General features: G+C 40.6%; 2 protein-coding genes across 4 annotated transcripts in view; one reads left to right on the top strand and one right to left on the bottom strand.

The window, feature by feature from the left end:
• The window catches only part of NXN (nucleoredoxin), a 98,147-nt gene extending 91,182 nt beyond the window's left edge, over nt 1–6,965 (top strand). For 2 of the 3 annotated variants that reach the window (XM_072136253.1, XM_072136254.1), the window contains exon 8: nt 5,619–6,965. In XM_072136253.1, coding sequence (XP_071992354.1) covers nt 5,619–5,801 — 183 coding nt within the window. In that variant the 3' untranslated portion in view covers nt 5,802–6,965. The remainder of the gene's footprint in view (nt 1–5,618) is intronic. The other variant, XR_011853189.1, reaches the window with a different exon arrangement.
• Nucleotides 6,966–16,111: 9,146 nt separating this feature from the next.
• On the bottom strand, nt 16,112–19,749 carry MRM3 (mitochondrial rRNA methyltransferase 3). Its single transcript, XM_072136248.1, has 4 exons — nt 19,285–19,749; nt 18,921–19,165; nt 17,025–17,192; nt 16,112–16,820 (listed from the first exon to the last, which is right to left on the bottom strand). Exons 1-4 carry the CDS (start codon nt 19,587–19,589, stop codon nt 16,300–16,302), a joined length of 1,239 nt encoding a protein of 412 aa, XP_071992349.1. The 5' UTR covers nt 19,590–19,749; the 3' UTR covers nt 16,112–16,299.
• Between the last annotated feature and the right edge of the window lie 39 nt (nt 19,750–19,788).

Raw genomic sequence — 19,788 nt, 5'->3', positions numbered from 1 at the left:
GTTCAAATCACCCCCCTTTCCCTAGAACGGATATAAAACATAATAAACAGTAAAAATCACAAACATATTAGGTATCGCCGCGTCCCAAAATGCCCGATCTATGAAAATATAAAAAAGGTTACGGGCGGCGGTGACCTCCGAGGCGGGAAATGGCGCCCAAATGTCTGAAATGCGACTTTTACACCTTTTTACATAACATAAAAAAATGAAATAAATGATCAAAATGTCGCACAGACCTCAAAATGGTAGCAATGAAAACGTCGCCTCATTTTGCAAAAAATGACACCTCACACATCTCCGTGCGCCAAAGTATGAAAAAGTTATTAGCGTCAGATTTTTTTCTTTTTTGTACACATTCGTTTAATTTTTGAAAATGTATTAAAACGCAATAAAACCTATATAAATTTGATATCACCGCGATCGCACCGAACCAAAGAATAAAGTAGGTGTGTTATTTGGAGCGAAGAGTGAAAGTCGTAAAAACTGAGCCCACAAGAACGTGACGTGCGTTTTTTTTAAAATTTTTTCCACATTTGGAATTTTTTTTCAGCTTCGCAGTACACGGCATGTTAAAATAAATAACATCACGGGAAAGTAAAATTTGTTACGCACAAAATAAGCCCTCACACAGGTCTGTACACGTAAAAATGAAAAAGTTATGGATTTTTTAATTTGGAGAGCGAGAAATGAGCCGAAAAACCCTGCGTCCTAAAGGGGTTAATCTTATTTAAGAAAAATACCACAGCCTTTATGTTTACAGTCTTTTTTTTTTTTTTCATGTGTTCCATGTAGCCTTCAGAGTCTGTACTTGGTTTTTTGTCTTCCTGCTTTGTACAATATTCCACATTGTGGTCATGTAGCATACTAAACAATAATAAATCTTTATTCATATAGGACCATTATATTCCACAGCTTTTTAAAGATCATGAGGTTAAATATACAAATAAAATAAGACATTAAAGTAGAATAGTAAAACGATAGAAATGAGTGCCCTGCTTGCTAGAGTGAACAACTATATGAGATTATTGGGGGAACAGTAGTCACACCTCTTCTACAGTGTGGTGACTTGAATAATCCTTTAAAGAATGATGCATACAGCACAAACGTAGTGTAAACAGGTTATGACATGCTGCATTTCAAGCTGTTTTCTTCCTGTATGCTATTAAAGCTAGCGGTGGCAGGATATTCCTCTTATGTGCTAGCTGATAACATGATTCGTAACACTGGTCTTAGATGACAAGGGTAGAAGGTTTAGCAATAATTGTTCTTCAGTCTCTGTATTCTACATAAAATCTGGGACATTTTCAAAGATCACAATAGGATAGGTTTATAGGCTCCTATACATGTTTTTTTAATAGATTTTTTTGGGGGAAAAATATACAGACAACCAGATAAAATAGCCAATTCATGCATTGCAAAGAAAGGCAGCAGTAGCCGGTCCAACAATGTCCAAATCAGTAGTGTACAACACTATATACATTAGACAAATTGTAGAAACTAAACAACAACCAAAATAACTCCACCCCTCCAACAGTCACCTTAATGGATTATCTACACTCACCGATCACTTTATTAGGTACACCATGCTAGTAACGGGTTGGACCCCCTTTTGCTTTCAGAACTGTCTCAATTCTTCGTGGCATAGATTCAACAAGGTGCTGGAAGCATTCCTCAGAGATTTTGGTCCATATTGACATGATGGCATTACACAGTTGCCGCAGATTTGTCAGCTGCACATCCATGATGTGAATCTCCCGTTCCACCACATCCCAAAGATGCTCTATTGGATTGAGATCTGGTGACTGTGGAGGCCATTTGAGTACAGTGAACTCATTGTCATGTTCAAGAAACCAGTCTGAGATGATTCCAGCTTTATGACATGGCGCATTATCCTGTTGAAAGTAGCCACCAGATGTTGGGTACATTGTGGTCATAAAGGGATGGACATGGTCAGCAACAATACTCAGGTAGACTGTGGCGTTGCAACGATGCTCAATTGGTAACAAGGGGCCCAAAGAGTGCCAAGAAAATATTCCCCACACCATGACACCACCACCACCAGCCTGAACCGTTGATACAAGGCAGGATGGATCCATGCTTTCATGTTGTTGACGCCAAATTCTGACCCTACCATCCGAATGTCGAGACCAGCAGAAATAGAGACTCATCAGACCAGGCGACGTTTTTCCAATCTTCTACTGTCCAATTTCGATGAGCTTGTTCAAAGGCACTCAAATCACCTTTCTTCCCCATACTGATGCTCTGTTTGAACTGCAGGAGATTGTCTTGACCATGTCTACATGCCTAAATGCACTGAGTTGCCGCCATGTGATTGGCTGATTAGAAATTAAGTGTTAATGAGCAGTTGGACAGGTGTACCTAATAAAGTGGCTGGTGAGTGTATGTTTAGTCACAATGCAGGGCCTCAATCTTGGGAGCTCTTAGGTAGCCAAGGACAGTTGGTGTTGAAAGCTCGTCCTAAGTTGCAGAAGTAGTCGAACGAGTCCCGAAGGGTAAAGGAAAGTTTGGACCGGCGCTATACTTGTGACATTAAAGTCGACTCAGACTGTCATTTAAAAGAATAAACGAATGACTTTATTTCTAAAACTATGCAACGCGTTTCTGCTCCGGACTGGAGCCTTCGTCACCCTTCGGGACTCGTTCGACTATCTCATCTACACGCCCCCGGGATCCTGGTCCTGTGCACTTGGAGCGTGGCTTACTGAGACCGGCTGCTTGGACCCACGTATGTGATATGCCCTTTTGAACCATCTATCAGGTGAGAGTCCACTATATCACTAGTGCACACCTACCACTGTGTTTACAATATCACACGAGGTTGCGCTCCTCCGTTTCTTCCTTCATATCTCCTTCCAACGGGGTGACTCAGAGTTTCTCTGAGCCCCCCACCTCCAGGTTATTTGATCCTAAGTTGCAGAAGTGGTTGTGAGGGCAATCCCGATGTGTCCATCCAATTTTTTTTTTTTCAAATTTAGAATACAATTTTGTTTTGAGTGAGAACCACATTGCAGTCTTAGGCCTCATTCACACGACCGTCCGATAGCCGTTTTGCTGGATATATGTCCCAGTAGACTTCAATGGCAAACTGGTGGCAGTATGGTGCCACATATGTGTGGCACTGTTACGCACCATGCACGGGAAATGATTGAACATTCCCTATATTTCCCTCATGTGTACTGCCGTGCAGTGATGTTTTCTATGGAGAGGGGAGGGGTAAGTAGCACTCATCCCTCCCCTTCTCCAGTGCGGCTACTGCTGGGCAGGCATACGTCTGTGTGAATTTCCCCAAAGTACATAATTCATCCTATTCACATATTTCCTTACGGATGTGGGCTGAGGCCTTATCCAATTGGCAGCTATTATTTTTCTAACTTGGTAAGGGAAGCGCTGAATGCCTACAGTATAAAGTTCCATAAACTTTTCTACATTTGAGATTCCAAGTAGACAAAACGTGGGTGTCAAATGTATTGTAACCAGGAATACTTTTTCAGCAAAGCTAATACAACTCTCCAGAGAGTTTAAAGTTCTCTACACTACCACATCATATGTGGAATGCCAGAAAATTCCAACCTGCATCTCGGACAATTTGCGTCCTCTGGTACACCTATATAGAACAGTAGTTGAGGTGACTTGTGTGCTCTGTGTAGCAATACAAGTTTTATATGCGTTTTACTTGAAAAAAAAGTAGGTGCCCCCATGATTAAAGCTTCTCTATCTAATATCCTGATAACAGTTCATTGTATATGGGCTCCAGCGAGATGTGCTAATCCCTGGCACTGATATAACCTAAGCAGAGAAGCCGAGCTTTCCACTATATCATCATCATTGGCCATGTTGCTATTCCCTGGCGCAGATGGCACCGTGCTGTGTATGCGGTCATTGTTTAGAAGACACAGTAAACAAATCTCATGCTTTTCAGATTGCTGCTGGGAAAACACACTGTGACACAAAGCTCTTGGTTTATTGTTCTGTTCAGGCGCTGGATCTTGTAATTATTTTGCAGGGGCTCTAAACATCTCTTTTCTAAGGGCAACAAAATAAAGCATCAAACTTATACATAGCAATCCTTCTAGAAATATGGTATGTGAACTGGCACAAAGCCTCTTATATCCCCCATAGAGGTGTTGTCTGTATATCTACATACTTTATCCTGGAATTTCCTGTTCTCTGTCTCTCACCATGTTCTCGGTTTTCAGAGTACTGTCCTGGCACTGCCCCTTGTCTAGTCAGTCCAGTGGCTGCTGGTACCCTCTAGTGAAAAGAAGTATGATTGCAAGCTCAGTAGAAATATTGTGTTGCTACATTCAGTATCTTAGAGATTGTAGATACAGGGAATGTGATTAATGAAAAGACTTTGATGATTTTTTTCTGATATGTATTTCATAAATCACCCCTAAAAAAACCTTGCATGGATGAAGTGAAGAATCAAAAGCAATAACATAACAATATAGATAATTGACAATAAATTATCATACTTACTGGAACCTATACCGAAACAGTATGCACATGCCATGCAGCTTAGGTTGTAAAGAAAACCGAGTTGTCTCAAACATGTAGTTGTATAATGCGGGACCCAAAGTGTTTTCCTACATTTTGTTTCTCATGGATTCTGTGTATACGTTTTTTTTTAAAAAAGAGCATGATCCACTCTATGTTCTGTATTTCTCAAACATTTTTTTTTTATAGATTAGGGAGAATGAGGTAGTTTAGCTCGGTGTTTGCATGGTTTACTTCAGGTTTCCTCCCACACTCCAGAACATACTGGTAGGGTGATTAGATTGTGACCCCCATGGAGACAGGGAATTATTTGGCGCTGCTTAATCTGTGTGCAATATATAAATAATAATTATTATTAGATTATGACACATCTGTAGGGACCCATTCATGTGTATGCATGCGACCATTTTTTTTTTTTTACTGGGTTTATAGGGTAACCTGCAATATAGAAAGTTTTAGACGGCAAGCATCCACAAGTGCACTAATATGAAGACCTAAAACTAACATCGATTATTGGTCATTTCACAAAAAAACTATACAAGACCAACACTGAGAACCTTTTTACCAACTACCTTCCCTAAGACAGGACAAAACCATAGTTGCATAGGAGTTCCTACTGGTGAAATGCAGAGGTCTAAAATTAAGGGCTCTGTTATAATTGAAAGGATTATCCCACCCTAGCAAGTTAGGCCCTATCCACAGCACTTGGTGACCTGTGGGGGTCTCAGTGATGGAACACCCACAGATCATGAGAACAGAGGTCCAATGTGCACCCCAAGATGACCGGAGCAGATGCCTCGTTCATCTCCATCGAGCTGACTGAGATGTCGGAGTAAGGCACTCGGCTATCAGCTTCTGAGACCATCGGCTGCAGCTGAACCAGAAAACTCACAAAATGTAGGACATCATTGTGATCCTGATGAGGGCCTGCATAACAAGTTGGTGCCAGTTTGTGTCCCCTTTAAGTTGTCCATTTGAGTTAAACTGTTTTTAAGATGTAGTCTTATGATGCTGTAAAATGTCTTTATCTGGCTAAGTATATCCCAACGGTAAGAAATACCAAGCCTTCCTGAAAGACTTATTTTTCTTGACATTTTCAGGATGACATGACGGACTCTCTGCGGGATTTCACTAACCTCCCAGAAGCTGCACCTCTGCTGACCATACTGGACATGTCTGCACGAGCCAAGTATGTCATGGATGTAGAGGAGATAACGCCGGATATTGTGGAGAATTTTGTCAGCGACTTCTTAGCAGAAAAACTGAAACCAGAGCCCATTTAGCAAGCTCAGTATTCATGCTTTGCATGAAGAGTTATTATTTAAGTACACTACTGCTTACCTTCTTGCCATATGGATTTTAACATAGTATCTCTCCAGAGAATGCCGAGTCAAGGTGCCTTTTGTGTTTTGGTTTTAGAAAACTGACCCTTAACCAGAACTGTCTGTTGCCAAATGCCTCTACAGAATGCATCGCCGTCTACAGCATCAACATCACTTTGTATTCCAAGACTGGATTTGTATCCACCACTTCACTGCTTATCATCATCATAAACCCTAAACCTTTGTCATTGAGAATCCCCTTTAATTGGGCTTGATATAACTGTTTGTAGTAAATGTATTTTCTAGAATTGGACTTGTTACCTTTCTGCACCTTCAGGCTGCCACTACAGATATTATGCGTTCTCCTGTTTTTACCATGCAATACCGTATCCGTTTTCTTTGTGTGACAGCTTTTTTTTTTGTATGTTCTGGAGCTCTGTGTTTTGGGAACAGGGATTTCCATATCAGTATTCGGTGCTCATGTTCCAGTGGTATTAGCAGTGCTGTGCACAAAACTTGTTGCCTTGCTTTCAACCCTCCTACCCATTTATCTCCGGCCTAGTATATACTTTACTTGTAATATCACCCTTTGTGCAAACCTGTGTAGCGCACAAACCTGATAACTTATATTTTCTGTTTTGTATTTGGCTTTTTCGGCAACAATTGTAACGCCCAGGTAAACCTTCCCTTCTGTGAACAGAAATTGAGTAACACTTGCAGGTTCTATTAAAATCCATTCATCATCAGTAACCTTACACTGAAACATTGGAGTATTATTAAGAACGTCTGACAAAGCAACACAAGCCTACGTTCTTTTCTACTTACAGATTGGCACAATGGTGTCTCGCACCTTGCATTAAACAAGGTAGACAAGTGGTTTGAACCTGATGAGCGGAAATGACAAGTGTAGCCCACTGTTCTGTCATTGCTAAAACAAAATTGATGGCCAAAGTTGTGTTGTGACACTACAAGAAGTAAAAATACCTGGCTGTTCTACCATTCAGCCATTCTACATGCCGTATAAAATAGATTGATGATTCCAGGTATGGGTTACTGTGTTCCTTAAACAAACAGATGGTGATCATTGATGACATGGTTTCAATAAAGTGGTCCTTTGTGAAATGATTTCCTTGTATCTCTCTGTCACATCTCAAATTTTCTGCTTCAACATTGTTTGCAATGTTGCCACGTATGTATGTAATATTAGAATATGAGTGTGTAAAGTCTTACACCAACAATTGTTTGGTGTAAGAATGGATGAATGAGAAGGTGCACATAAAAGTACATGTATGCTTTACACTCAAGTGCATGGAACATTAGAAAAATACTATTTACAATAGTAAACAAATAATATTATTTTGAAGCTCTTAATAAAAAGGCTTGTTTTACATTTAGTGTTAGCACCACTGTGTATTACAAATATATATGTAATTACAAATATACGCAGGGAAATGTATACTGCAGATTTGTTTTTATCTCATTCACCTTACTGGTACAGCAGTAGACTACATTCTTAGTCTTCTGAGAAAAATGATAGCACAATCTTATGACCTGCTTAAAAAACAGCCTTATGAATGCATCCATTGAAAAGTATAAACACATTTAAGGTAGCTTTGTGAAGTCTCTTCAAATAACAGACAGAACGCTGTACATTTGGCATGTTTAAGGTCTAAGGGCAGATGTACACTAAATGCAATACATTTAAATAGGTCAGTGCTCTATTAAAAAAGTATAGCATGTCCTTTTACAAAACCAATTTTCATGGTTCGCTCAGAATATAGTTTATGAGGATCTGTGAAAACAGTCAAGATTTAGCTGCAGGTAGCCAAAGTCTCCAGTGCAGACAATAAGGGTCAAAAGACCAAATTTAAGATTTATTTTTCCTACCAAATTACCTTTTTAAGTGTTCCTCATTCCAGCTTCAGCACTCCTGGCAATAACCCATTCATGGTCAATCACTAGCCTCAAGAGTGATATGCACAAACACATGGCTACATAATGTCTGCAGTGGGATCCCAGGGTATGTCTACTCTTGGAAACCTTTTTTCCACATAAAATCATCCTAGTGATAGTCTGTTATCTCTTTCTAGACAGCAGTCAGGGCTCCCGTACACTGTATTGATCGGTCTTTGGATCATGCACAATGCATTGGCTTGTTTCACAGACCGACCACTCTGCTGGGTACAAGAATCATTACACCATAATGACATATGAGTCCCTTCTTCCCATCAGCAATGCTAAAGTTTAATCATGATAACTGCACACCTAAACATAACCAACAAATAGGAATCTGCCATGGTATCTTAATAGTAAAAGTTGTATACTTTATTGAGATGATATTTAAAATATTAAAAAAACATGTAAAACTGATTAGCATGTAACCCACAAGAGAGGGGTTAACACGACTGTTTTTACTATTCTTCATACAACACAAATTTCTGCACTGAAGGGGCGTTCCAGGGCCGTCAGACTGTGCCCAAGATTTATCATGCAAAAGTCAGACAGAAATATGTTGCATGCCCTGTGTTAAAAAAAAGTGGTGCAGCCCTTGTGGCTAATTAGCATAATGTTAAAAGTTGATTTTTCAAGGAAGAAGGCCATGGATAATAAATATAAGAAGATAACCACAGTCACAGTCCCTGGTTTATAAATGCTTGATTTGGGTGGTAATTATAATTAGATTCTTTGTTTATATGGCAGATTTTCTTTAAAGGAACTTTATATGCATCTGCATTAAAATGCCTAATTGAAAATGCACATTTTTAAAAACACACATTAAACATTTTGTAGTTGGAGATATTTATGTAACCCTTCAATGTGCACCGCTGATGTACTGTTAAAATGGATTGCATTCTGGTTAAGACAACTGTGCTTTACTGCATCTGTTGTCTGAGCATAACCATCATCCCCAAATAGATCCCAGTGACCTATAGAATTGTGATATTGTGTCATATTCCCCAACACTGCTCATAGAACCTTATATGGTGTATAGAAAATTGCCCTGGCAGTTCCTAAAACTCCAATATGTCTTCCTTGTTAAGGCAATTGCTGCACTGCTCATATTGGCTAGAGACTCACTAAGGATCCCCTAGGACACCTAGGCTCACATATGGTATTAAAAAACATTCTTCCAAAAACTGCCACAGCAATCTATGAACAGTATGGTGGCAAGCTGATTTTACATCTGTCTGTGGGCATAAGGTTGTCTGCTGACCATCCTACATCCTACCCTAAGCAACTGATATGAGTTACCATTTCTGCTAACAGGCCTATTTTAACCCATCCTTTTCCATTCTCTTCCCAAGGTAAGCGATGCCATTGCTGCATGATGTTCACTGCTTTCTTAAGTAAAATGCTGGGGGTTTTGTGCATATTATTGAGCAGATAACAGCTATACCCACTGATAGCTTTTCTCTAGGACAGTGATGGCTAACCTATGGCACTGGTGCCAGAGGTGGCACTCAGAGCCCTTTCTGTGGGCACTCAGGCCATCACCAGAGATGACTCCAGGTATCTTCCTGCAGTCCCAGACGGCCCAGGACTTGCTGTGCGCAGAGCTATTTTAAAGTGACAGCTGTACCTGGGACTATTTTTTGCTTTATTGGTGTCCTCAGGGGGCTGGTATCAATGAAAACTGTGACAGAGCAGGGAGTATAAATCACAAATTAAATTTCTGTGTTGGCACTTTGCGATAAATAAGCGGGTCTTTGTTGTAGTTTGGGCACTCAGTCTCTAAAAGGTTCGACATCACTGCTCTAGGACATAATTAGTACATGACATCCTTCTTATGAAGTTATTATCCGCACATGCCATCTAGTGGGTAGCAGCCGCAATTACATCATTCAAAAGCTAGGATTACTCCACCCAAAATCCATCACCAGCTCAAAAATAGCTTCCAGTAAATACATGCTTTACATTTTATGGCGTTCTCACAGGTTCTCCTAAGCTTTATCAATGTAAATATTTGCTCATTATTGCATGTGTACCCATAAAGCTTCAGTCCTACAATGTCGGACATAATTGCAGATGCCTGTTAATATTTGTAATATCTATGAATTACTCAAATTGCAAAACAAAAAAGCACAGCATTTTATTGTTATTATTAAATGGATTGTTAGGCCAGATTCACACGACATAAGTCTGCCGGGCCATTGCTTGTGGGGCATACATTCGGTGCGAGGAAGAGGTGACACCTCCCCTCTCGTGTGTCTATGGGGGCCTTGTCTATGTGTCAGGCTTACGGCCGTACATACTTCCTCATATGGTCATGTGAATGCGGCTTCATACTATACAATCTCTTGAATTTTACACAATACTTTCCCCAGAAAGTTGTCTTTGAGACAAATAGTCTTGGTAAATCCAAGATAAGCTTGGACTGGACCTGAATGTTAGAGAAAGTATAACTTTTCTTGTTTTATACAACCTGTGGCTTCCGTTAAGCTTGGACAACTAGGAGAAGAGATTAACGGAAGCCACAGGTTGTATAAAACAAGAAAAGTTATACTTTCTCTAACATTCAGGTCCAGCACAGTGCCTCCTTTAACCACCAGTCTTTGTATATATCTATACAGAGGTGCATTGGTGAATACACTCCATTTCAGGCTGCGGCCTATGTAACGGCTCAGGCACAGGCCACAACTATGGTCATGATGTCACCACTGTATACATACAGAGACCGGCGGTGACAAGAGCTGCAGCAATGGACCTGAGCATGGGAGAAAGATAAGTATAGCTTTGCTTGTCTTTACATGGATAACCACTTTAAGCTCCCAAATAACCCTTCACTTATTATATTAACACCTTCCACATCATGTTCTTTTTATGACCCAGTGTGGTGGCATTATCCAAGGAAATAACTTCCCCCTGTTTCAGGCATATATTTCTACCGATGTCACAGGGATGCCAATCACAGTGGAGGGGAGCATTCTGTCAGATTTGTGTTTTCAATGTATATCAAAATTGTAGCATCTGTTAATTTGTGCCAAATTTGAGACTTTTTGTGTAGGTAAGCCAAGCAGCTCCACTTTCACTTCAGACAACTTGCTCCAGAGTCCAAACTGTAGCAACTGATTGGCTCATGAAGCCAAATGGGTAATGAAGTATGCTGCAAAGTTTAGAATTACTAGATGCACTATTGATTTATGCAATAATGTTTAAACCCCCATTAAACCTTTACCTGCCAATGATGTATCTGATACATTCTCACAGGGTGGCACCTCTGTATAAAAGGACATATCTGATACATCCTGGCTTCTAAGAGATATAACTTATAGACTGGTGGTACCTGGAATCACAATTCTCATGTCATCTGTAGAAGAATCTCCTCTTTCATATGAAATCAGGATTGTGTTTCTAGGTGCCAGAGCACCAAAAATATTAACGGTTAAAGGGGTATTCCAGGAATAAGCATAATTCATATACAAATGGCTCATTAAAATATCTGATATGTTATTAGCTGTTATTTAAAAATTTCCTCCAGTTAGAAAAATGTGTTGGACATACACCATGATGGAGAATTAAAATGCTACTGGCCCTTTAATCAGTCTTACTACAGAATACTAGACCTAAAACAAAGACATAGTCCAGAGAGTAAGTGTAATACAGCCCAAATGGGCATTACCATATACAGCAATTTGTAAGGCAAAAACTAAGCCATCAAAGAAAAACATAGCTCTTTATGTGGAAAAATAAAAAAGTTATACATTTTTGAAGGTGGTGAGTGAAAAATGGAAGTGAAAAACTAAAAAGGGCCAAGTCGTTAAGGGGTTAAAGGGGGAAGAAAAAACAAACAAACAATCGACCAGCAGAATAGGTGCTTTTTACCTTGTGTATTATATTTTGTAGTGTAAATTCTTGATGTGGTGCATATATAAATCTGCTCACTAAATATGTTTACAACCATAGCTGGGTTTAAATCTGTTTTAAATTTATGCAGAAATGTATGCTTTTCAAGCTTTTTACAGTGGTATGAACCGTCAACTGTTGATCAAGAGAAATGCAATCACCAGGTTGTCTGCTTTCAAAAAATATATACTGTATATACTCGAATATAAGCTGAGACTCCTAATTTTAATGCAGAGAACTGGGAAACCCTCGGATAAGGGGGGGAACACAGTGATCATGAACACCACAGATTATATTGACATGGTCCAGAGACTCCTGTCTGATAAGAACACCTATGAAATACTCCGCACAGATCCAACACCGAAGTATGTTAAGGAATTGGAACAACTCCTATCGGAGGCCAGAGCTGACAACCTACTCAGCCTGGATGAGTATAAAGTATTGTTCAATGAACATCCTACAATAGCCACCTTTTACGCACTACCCAAAGTGCACAAGGGACGGATGCCGATGCCGGGTAGACCGATTGTGTCGGGCTGTGATTGCCTGACACAAGCCTGTAGCATCTACATTGACAAGATGCTGCAGCCCTTTGTCTGTGCTCTCCCATCCTACTTACAGGATACTAAAGACACTATTACAAAGATACAGGACCTCACGCTCACATCGGATACATTGATAGCCAGCCTGGACGTAGTCTTTATACAGCAATATTGAACACTCCTTGGGCCTCAAAGCTGTCGAATATTTTCTGAACACTAAAGGCATCCAGTTCAGAGCACACAACAATTTTATGTTGAAACTTTTAAATTTTGTACTCACCAGGAATTATTTTCTTTTCAGGGGGTCCTTCTACCACCAGGTTAGGGGTACCGCAATGGGGGCGACGTGTGCGCCCTCATATGCGAACCTCTTTCTTGGTTGGTGGGAGGACTCCCTAGTTTTCTCCGATGAATTTGCAACCTACAACTGCCACATTGCCTATTGGGGCAGATTTATAGACGATGTGCTGATCCTCTGGGAGGGTGGTAAGGCACTATTCCATGAATTTGTTGAGAAACTCAACAATAATGATATTGGGATGAAATTTACATCCGAGATTCATGAGACCCAAATAAACTTTTTAGACCTTACCATCCATTTAGATCCCCAGGGACACCTTAAAACAGACATCTTCCGTAAACCCACTTCCACCAACAATCTGCTGTATTGGAACAGCTGGCATCCCCAACCATTGAGATCTGGCATACCCATCGGACAATATCTCCGAGCCCGCAGAAACTGTTCTGACGAGGCTACATTCAAGAGGGAGTGTGATAATTTGTACAGGAGATTTAGAAATCGGGGATATCCCCAAAAATGCCTATATAGGGCATACTCCAGAGCAAAAAATGCGGATAGGAGTACCCTCTTTCAACAGAAACATCAAAAACCAATTCAGCAAGTCATTAGATGTATTGGCACATATGACGCTTATGCAGATACCATCAAGAAGATCTTCTCCAGATACTGGCCAATCCTCACAGCAGACCCAGATTTGAAAGAGAAATTGACTTATAGACCTACTATCACCTATCGTAGGGGTCCCAATTTGAGAAATCACTTGGTACATAGTCATTTTACGGAAGATGCAACATCTATTCGAAGTGTGAGAAGTCCCACTGTAGGATCCTATCCGTGTGGCACTTGTTCCTTTTGCCCCTTGATGCCGAGAACAAAAACTTTCATCAATCCAGCGAATGGAGAAAACATCTCCATTAGACATTTTCTGAACTGTAAGAGCATTGCAGTGGTCTATGTGGCACAATGTCCGTGCCCAAAACTGTATGTTGGAAAAACCATACAACAATTACGGAGAAGAATCTCCAGCCATGTCAGCTCTATAACGACCAATAAAGATGCTCCAATATCCATACATGTGAGACTTCACCATGGGGGTAATGCAAGTACTCTTAAATTCTGGGCGATCGATCAACTGGACCTCGCAAAGGTAACATTGACCGCAAACTGTTACAACTTGAATCGAGGTGGATCCATCGCCTCAAATCTTTGAGACCGTTGGGCCTTAATGAAGGTTTTACCTTCACTGCATACATTTGAGCCCTTTGACTTTATGTACTCATACTTGTAAATATTAGTAATATATTTGATTTGTTATCACCATTCAGATGATTATCCTTCATGTATATTTAGTACTCCACTATGCTGCATGTGGACACTACAGCCTCCCCTGTAGGCCCCATTAGAGGCTACTTTGACCAATGTTTACTCCTTCTCCAAAATGCATCCCTTTAAATTTTTTTCAAAAAAAAAAAAAAATTTTCAAAAGAAATTTGTTTCAAAAAAAAAAATTACATTTTTTTTTTCAAAAATCTTTTTCAGATCTATTCTCCCTAACAACTCTCTCCATAGAAGGCAATACCCCAATACAATTCTTCAGGCCATTTACCCTGAAAATTGTGTGACATGTGATCCATATATTTGAGAATATATGCATAATTTTTCAAAACAGCCAATATGACTCATAATGATTGGAGACATATCACAAACATGTACCCCAAGTGATTTGCTACAACACTCACAACCTTCCTCATAACCATCTTAAGTGCTACTCCCGGTCCAACATTCCACTGGGGTTACCTGTAACGATTCATCATGCATCCATTGTGGTGCACAATGTCTATCCAATGTAATTTGCACATATACCATCAAGCCTATGAGGTATCAAATCTAGAAAGCTATGCTTAATACATACTGTGGATATTTCACTTTCTAAAGATACTTACCAAATATTATGCTGATCGTCACATCCTAAATCAGTGGCGTAGCTTGCATCAAGTCTGCTGTCATACGTACTGTCATGCAGACCATCATTTCCCAAGGCTAATGATGTACCTTGCACTAAGTCCACAGTCATGCGCATCTTGACAGGGCTTGGTGCCGATATTTGCACTAAGTCCAATGTCATGCGTGTGTTTTCGTCGGGCCGACAGTCAGCTGACGGACAGTCCATGAGTCAGCTGATCAGGGGGCTTGATGACATAGCCGCTATTGGAGAATAGTACGGGCTACACCCCCATCATTTCCTACTGGGAGGAGTCATTGCCTCCTCCTGGACACTTCATTGGTGTATCATGGTGCCCATCACTGATGTTTTAAATGGGATGCGCCTCTTTGTGAAGGACCCACTTTCATAGGTTCAACTTGGTCCCACGGGGAGGGGCTTCATTGTTATATACTCGGCGTGACAGCACCGCACTTAGCATTTAGCCCAAACCCCTGATGAAGACAGTTGTACTGGTGAAACATGTTGGGGGGCTAATGTTTGGAAAATTTTAATCAGCAGTGTGGCAGAATCTTAGGCAGGCAGTGGCAATAATTATAATACCATCAGTTGCAATAGGGATAGATAGTATCAGACCTAGATCACACCTTGACCGTTCAGTCCACTAACGATAGGACTAGGATCTCCATACAGTATTTATAACAATACAGCCTGCTACCACAGCGGCCCCTGCTGGGGCAGTACAGGCAACACTGTTATTCATGGTCTAGGTGGTCATTTTAGGGCTCTAATCCATACAATAAGATACATTACTGTAGCAGACAATACTGCTTAGGACAGTCCTCTTTATCTGGCCAATAGTGGACTTATAGCAATTATTATAGGTGGATATGGACCCCGTATTGTGCCCACTATCTCACATTTCATACCACTGACCACCTGAAAACTGCCTATGACCCAGTTCACACTGTGCTTTTAATCCACTGTTTGTCCTGTGCATCAAGTGGTTTGTGCCACAACAGCTTGTAATATAGTGCAATCTCTTTTAAGAATCCCTAATAAAAGTGATGTTTTACTTTATTTTTTCATTTGTCCGGATATGAGTTAATCTTGACTGCCCAAAGGCAGTTTTGTAAAATATTTCCTCTGAGTCTAATCCCTGCCGTGACAATAAGGTCCATTGTTTGTTGTAAAAAATAAAAAAAGCACCTACCTCAGAATCATTGCAGCAATCAGGTGTACCTCTTTTAGCATAATTTTTTATAGTAATTTACCCATTTATATCTAGGTTCTTTCAATTCTGAGAAATCAAACTTATTGATACACATAGGACTCAGTCACAGATCTCTAATGACCCCCTCCTATACTGCTCAGTATAGAGATAGCCAAGATGTAAAGTATATTGTAACTTTTTCTATAAAGCCATATAATAAGCTGAGCTTCTCCTGTATATCTCTTCTTTCTGACTGATTGTCAGGACACAGCAATATATATATATATATCACTAAAAATCTTGATGTGCAATGTGATTACATTAACTGCAGAGCTGCAATCTTTTCACTACAAGCTGCCGGGCCCTATGGGTTAATAGGGTGAAGCGAAGACTGTATCACAGGCAGGATTAGAGGTTTAGTGCTTCAGCTATGAACCTACAGTATATGTTTATTTCTGAGACATTTGCTGGACCGAGGTTATTAAAGGTATAAGAAACCAAAAACATACAATGATGTTAGAGAGGATTCAGAAACAGCATATTGACTCTATTCATTCCAGATCTTTCATTACCACAAGCTTTGTCCATTAACATTACAAATGTATTTTCTTCCTTTATTAGCTCCGTTTCAGCTGTCTTCTTCCTTCAAATAAGAGGATGCTAGCAGCCATTGCTGAATTTAAGCTATCAATGCCTGGCACTACAGGAATGTACAGTCTCCTGCCCCTTGAGTTCTCAGCCAGTAATAAAGACTCCAAACTCAGTCCGTGTGTCTCTCCCCCAATTACAAGTGCACTGGGGCCCTGAGCCCAAGGCTCATAGTATCTCTGTATGGGAATATTAGGAATATTTTGCTGAATGTTATCCTCTCCTTCATCACTAGATGCGTAATAGTCATCTTCTGGTATTTTCTGTATCCTCCTAGGATCAGATGAAATCCAACCATAGTCAATAGCTTTATTAGGAGGACATGTGGTTTGCTCAATGTTCTGCCAGAAGTTATCTGCCAGAAACACCTTGGTGTCTTCTGAGAGATAATTCGATACCATATCCCATTCTAGGCTGGTAACTATCGGCAAGCGAAAATGGGCACCCATGCCAGCTCTGATTACTTTAGGCTCCCATGCATCAACGCAACCTAGAAAGACACAGAAATTACATTCCAATTGAGAACAAGTCAAAAAACTTTAGGAGAATAAGCATTCACACCATAATTACAAAATTTGGCAACAAAAGTGAAAATTAGACTAGAACTAGAGAGAAGTCAGATGAGTTACATCTGAATCATCCCTGGAAGTTCCTTGCACAGTACACGAGATTGGGATATGTGTGGGTTACAAACCTTTGGTAAGCAGCACTTTATTGCAGCCAGCTCCTGCTGCACATCTCAAGATGGTGCCCAGATTTCCAGGATCACGGATGTTGTCACAGATAAGAGAGAGTGGTAAACTGTTCTGGACCTGGACCACAGGAAACGTCATCTTTACGTGATCAGGTTTTCCAAAAATCCCTACAGAAGATTTCAACAGCGAGTTTTAGTATTAGAATTGTAAGGCCTAATACTACTAAATTAAAATACATTACAAGTAGCAAAATGACATGAAGTTCCAAGAAAAAAACTGCTGCTCAGTAATCCTCCAATACAACGTGTTTTCTAGCTTACAAGGCATGAAAAAAAATTTGCAAAGGCCAGGAAATTGTGACTTTGACGGGAACACCCTGGCCCAGGTAAATTGCTACATATTCTGCTGCAGTTATAGCTGAATTTCAAACTAGGCAGGACCTGGCTGAATAATATGCAATGTTAATAAATTCTCCCCAGTGTGTTATGTTCTATACGACGGTCCTCCAATGAGGAGGCCTGATGGGAACATGTCATGCCCCTTACTGAAGGCAGCATTAAGTAAATAGTAAATAAAAGTGGGCCTGATCTATCAATATGTTACAACATAATTCTGTTTACCACTTGTATGTCAGAGTCCGCAGAGAAGGCAGTCTAACTACAGTAAAACTAGGAAATATGCAAATAGGTTTTCCAGGATGGTACAAGGAAAACCATGTCTCTTTGGCTACCATGTAAGGAAGCCCCCTTACCATCAAGCATGACTTTCAGGAAGCCTAATGAAATTAAAGCCATACCAGTATATCTATTGCAGAAGAAACAGATTTCCAACTATAGACAGCACTGTTTCAAAGTGGTAGCGTCTAATCCCACTTCATGTCATTAGGCTTCCTGAAAGTCATGCTTGATGGTAAGGGGGGGCTGCCTTACAAGGTACCATAGTCCAATCAGAGAAACCCATTTGCATATTCCCCAGAGTGTTATAAGGGCTAAAAGTCTGCAGACTCCTGCAAGGCAGCCTTAACAGGCAAGCTCACATGTGGAGAGGTCTTTCTTCTTGAATACAGTAAAGCTAGACAGTCGAGCTATTCCATATTTATCATTAAGCATTACACACTCAGATATGACCGTCAAGCCCAAGTTTATTGTCCGGAGCTCAGGACAGATAGAAAATGTCAAATGTAAGAAAATTAAGCCAATTAATTTAGATTAATCTAAATGATCTGGGACGTACTAAGAGCATGGAGACAATAGAAGAACTGTAAAAGAATACCATCTTACTTCGTATAAGCGCCATTATAAGACTTAGGAAGAGAAGCGTCCCTCTTTGTTAAAGAAAATCTACCATCGGAATCAATTGTGATAAACCAGGGACACTTACTTATAGATCCAGACAATGACTGGTAATCTTATGTTTGTTATCCATGGCCTAATTCCTTCTAAAATAATATTAACATTATGCTAATGAGCCTCAGGGTTTTGGTGGGTGTCCCCAGAGCCTCTCAGTGATGTATTTTCACAGGCAGCTACAATGACAGGAGCAAGTCCCTGCACTTCCCTCTGCTAGATTATACAGACAGGGGGGAGGAGGGAGAGAGCAGGAAGCTCATTGTGACAGACTAACACCACAGCAATGAGGGGCTCTGAAAACACCCACCAGAGTAAGTGTCCCTGGATTATCCATGCTTTATTTTAACGCCAGATTTCCTTTAACCCCCTTCGTGACCAATGGTAATTGATGTCTGAATGTCTAGGTCAATTTTTGACATTCTGCTATGTGCTTCTTTATATAACGATATCTTTGGAAGTGCTTTACATATCAAAATTATTTTTACTTTACTTACTTTCTGAGACTCTTTCCCCCATATCACCTGTTTCAATCATACGTTCACTCACCCATTAGTCCTTGAGGCATGATAACATCGGACCACATCTTAATGTCTTCAAACTTGACTTTTATCAGGTTTGCCTTCTTAAGTTTCTCAGCAGGCAGCGCCTTGAGCTGGTCTACTCTGCTGAAGAACAGGGTTTGCAGGACAGCACCGGCATCCAGAGCATCTATCAGCAGCCTCTGTCCTTCCAGCAAAATCTGCCCATGACGCTCACGGAACTTTTTGGACTTTGCAATTGTAACCACTTTGCTGTATAGAAAAAAATGCCATTTTTCATAGGTCAAAAAAATTGTCCAATCAGGTGGTTGCTTTCATTTACCAACCAGCTGAATATACATGAAAACTGATATCTTACAGGAAGGTCCTACCTGAGTCTCTTGTCCACCGCTCTGGCTCGTTCATACTTCAGCTCGTGTGTCCTCTCGGTGTCACCTTCCTGCACGGATGTCTTGTCCTCAGTGTCCCGGTCACGCTGGAGTTTGTCAGGTGCGGATTTTGGGGGAGTCGGCTCTCTCACGTCTTTAGCCCGCTTCTCCCGGTGGCTTTCAGGGGGAATGATCCGCAGCGGCTTCCTCCGCAAAGCCCGTACATCCCGCTTCACCTGCACACAAACTGGGAGCCTTACACTTGTCAGTCTAGAACAAGCAAACACGCTCCTCATGAGCGCCGCCATCTTCGTCCGTCGCGCGTCGTGACGTCCGTGTACACCAAGTAGCCGCCATGTTGTGATTGGCAGAACACAATTTGTGAATATGACCGTAAAGTGCTTGATTTTCTTTATATGTATCTTTGCCGCCCTGTTTTATAGATAACTATAGGACCATATACGAAAAACAAGGATTAGCATACATAGGAAGGAATTGGCGTGTGGT

Source organism: Engystomops pustulosus, chromosome 2 (genome assembly GCF_040894005.1).
Source record: "Engystomops pustulosus chromosome 2, aEngPut4.maternal, whole genome shotgun sequence".
Taxonomy (NCBI): Eukaryota; Metazoa; Chordata; class Amphibia; order Anura; family Leptodactylidae; genus Engystomops; species Engystomops pustulosus.
This window is presented reverse-complemented; position numbering and strand designations above follow the sequence as displayed.

Coding starts and splice junctions, on each gene's coding strand:
- MRM3 (XM_072136248.1), bottom strand. CDS start 19,589: ATGGCGGCGCTCATGAGGAGCGTGTTTGCTTGTTCTAGACTGACAAGT. Junction 17,193..18,920: donor CATGCCTCAAGGACTAATGG/GTGAGTGAACGT, acceptor AATCTTCTGTAG/GGATTTTTGGAAAACCTGAT. Junction 16,821..17,024: donor TAAAGTGCTGCTTACCAAAG/GTTTGTAACCCA, acceptor GTGTCTTTCTAG/GTTGCGTTGATGCATGGGAG.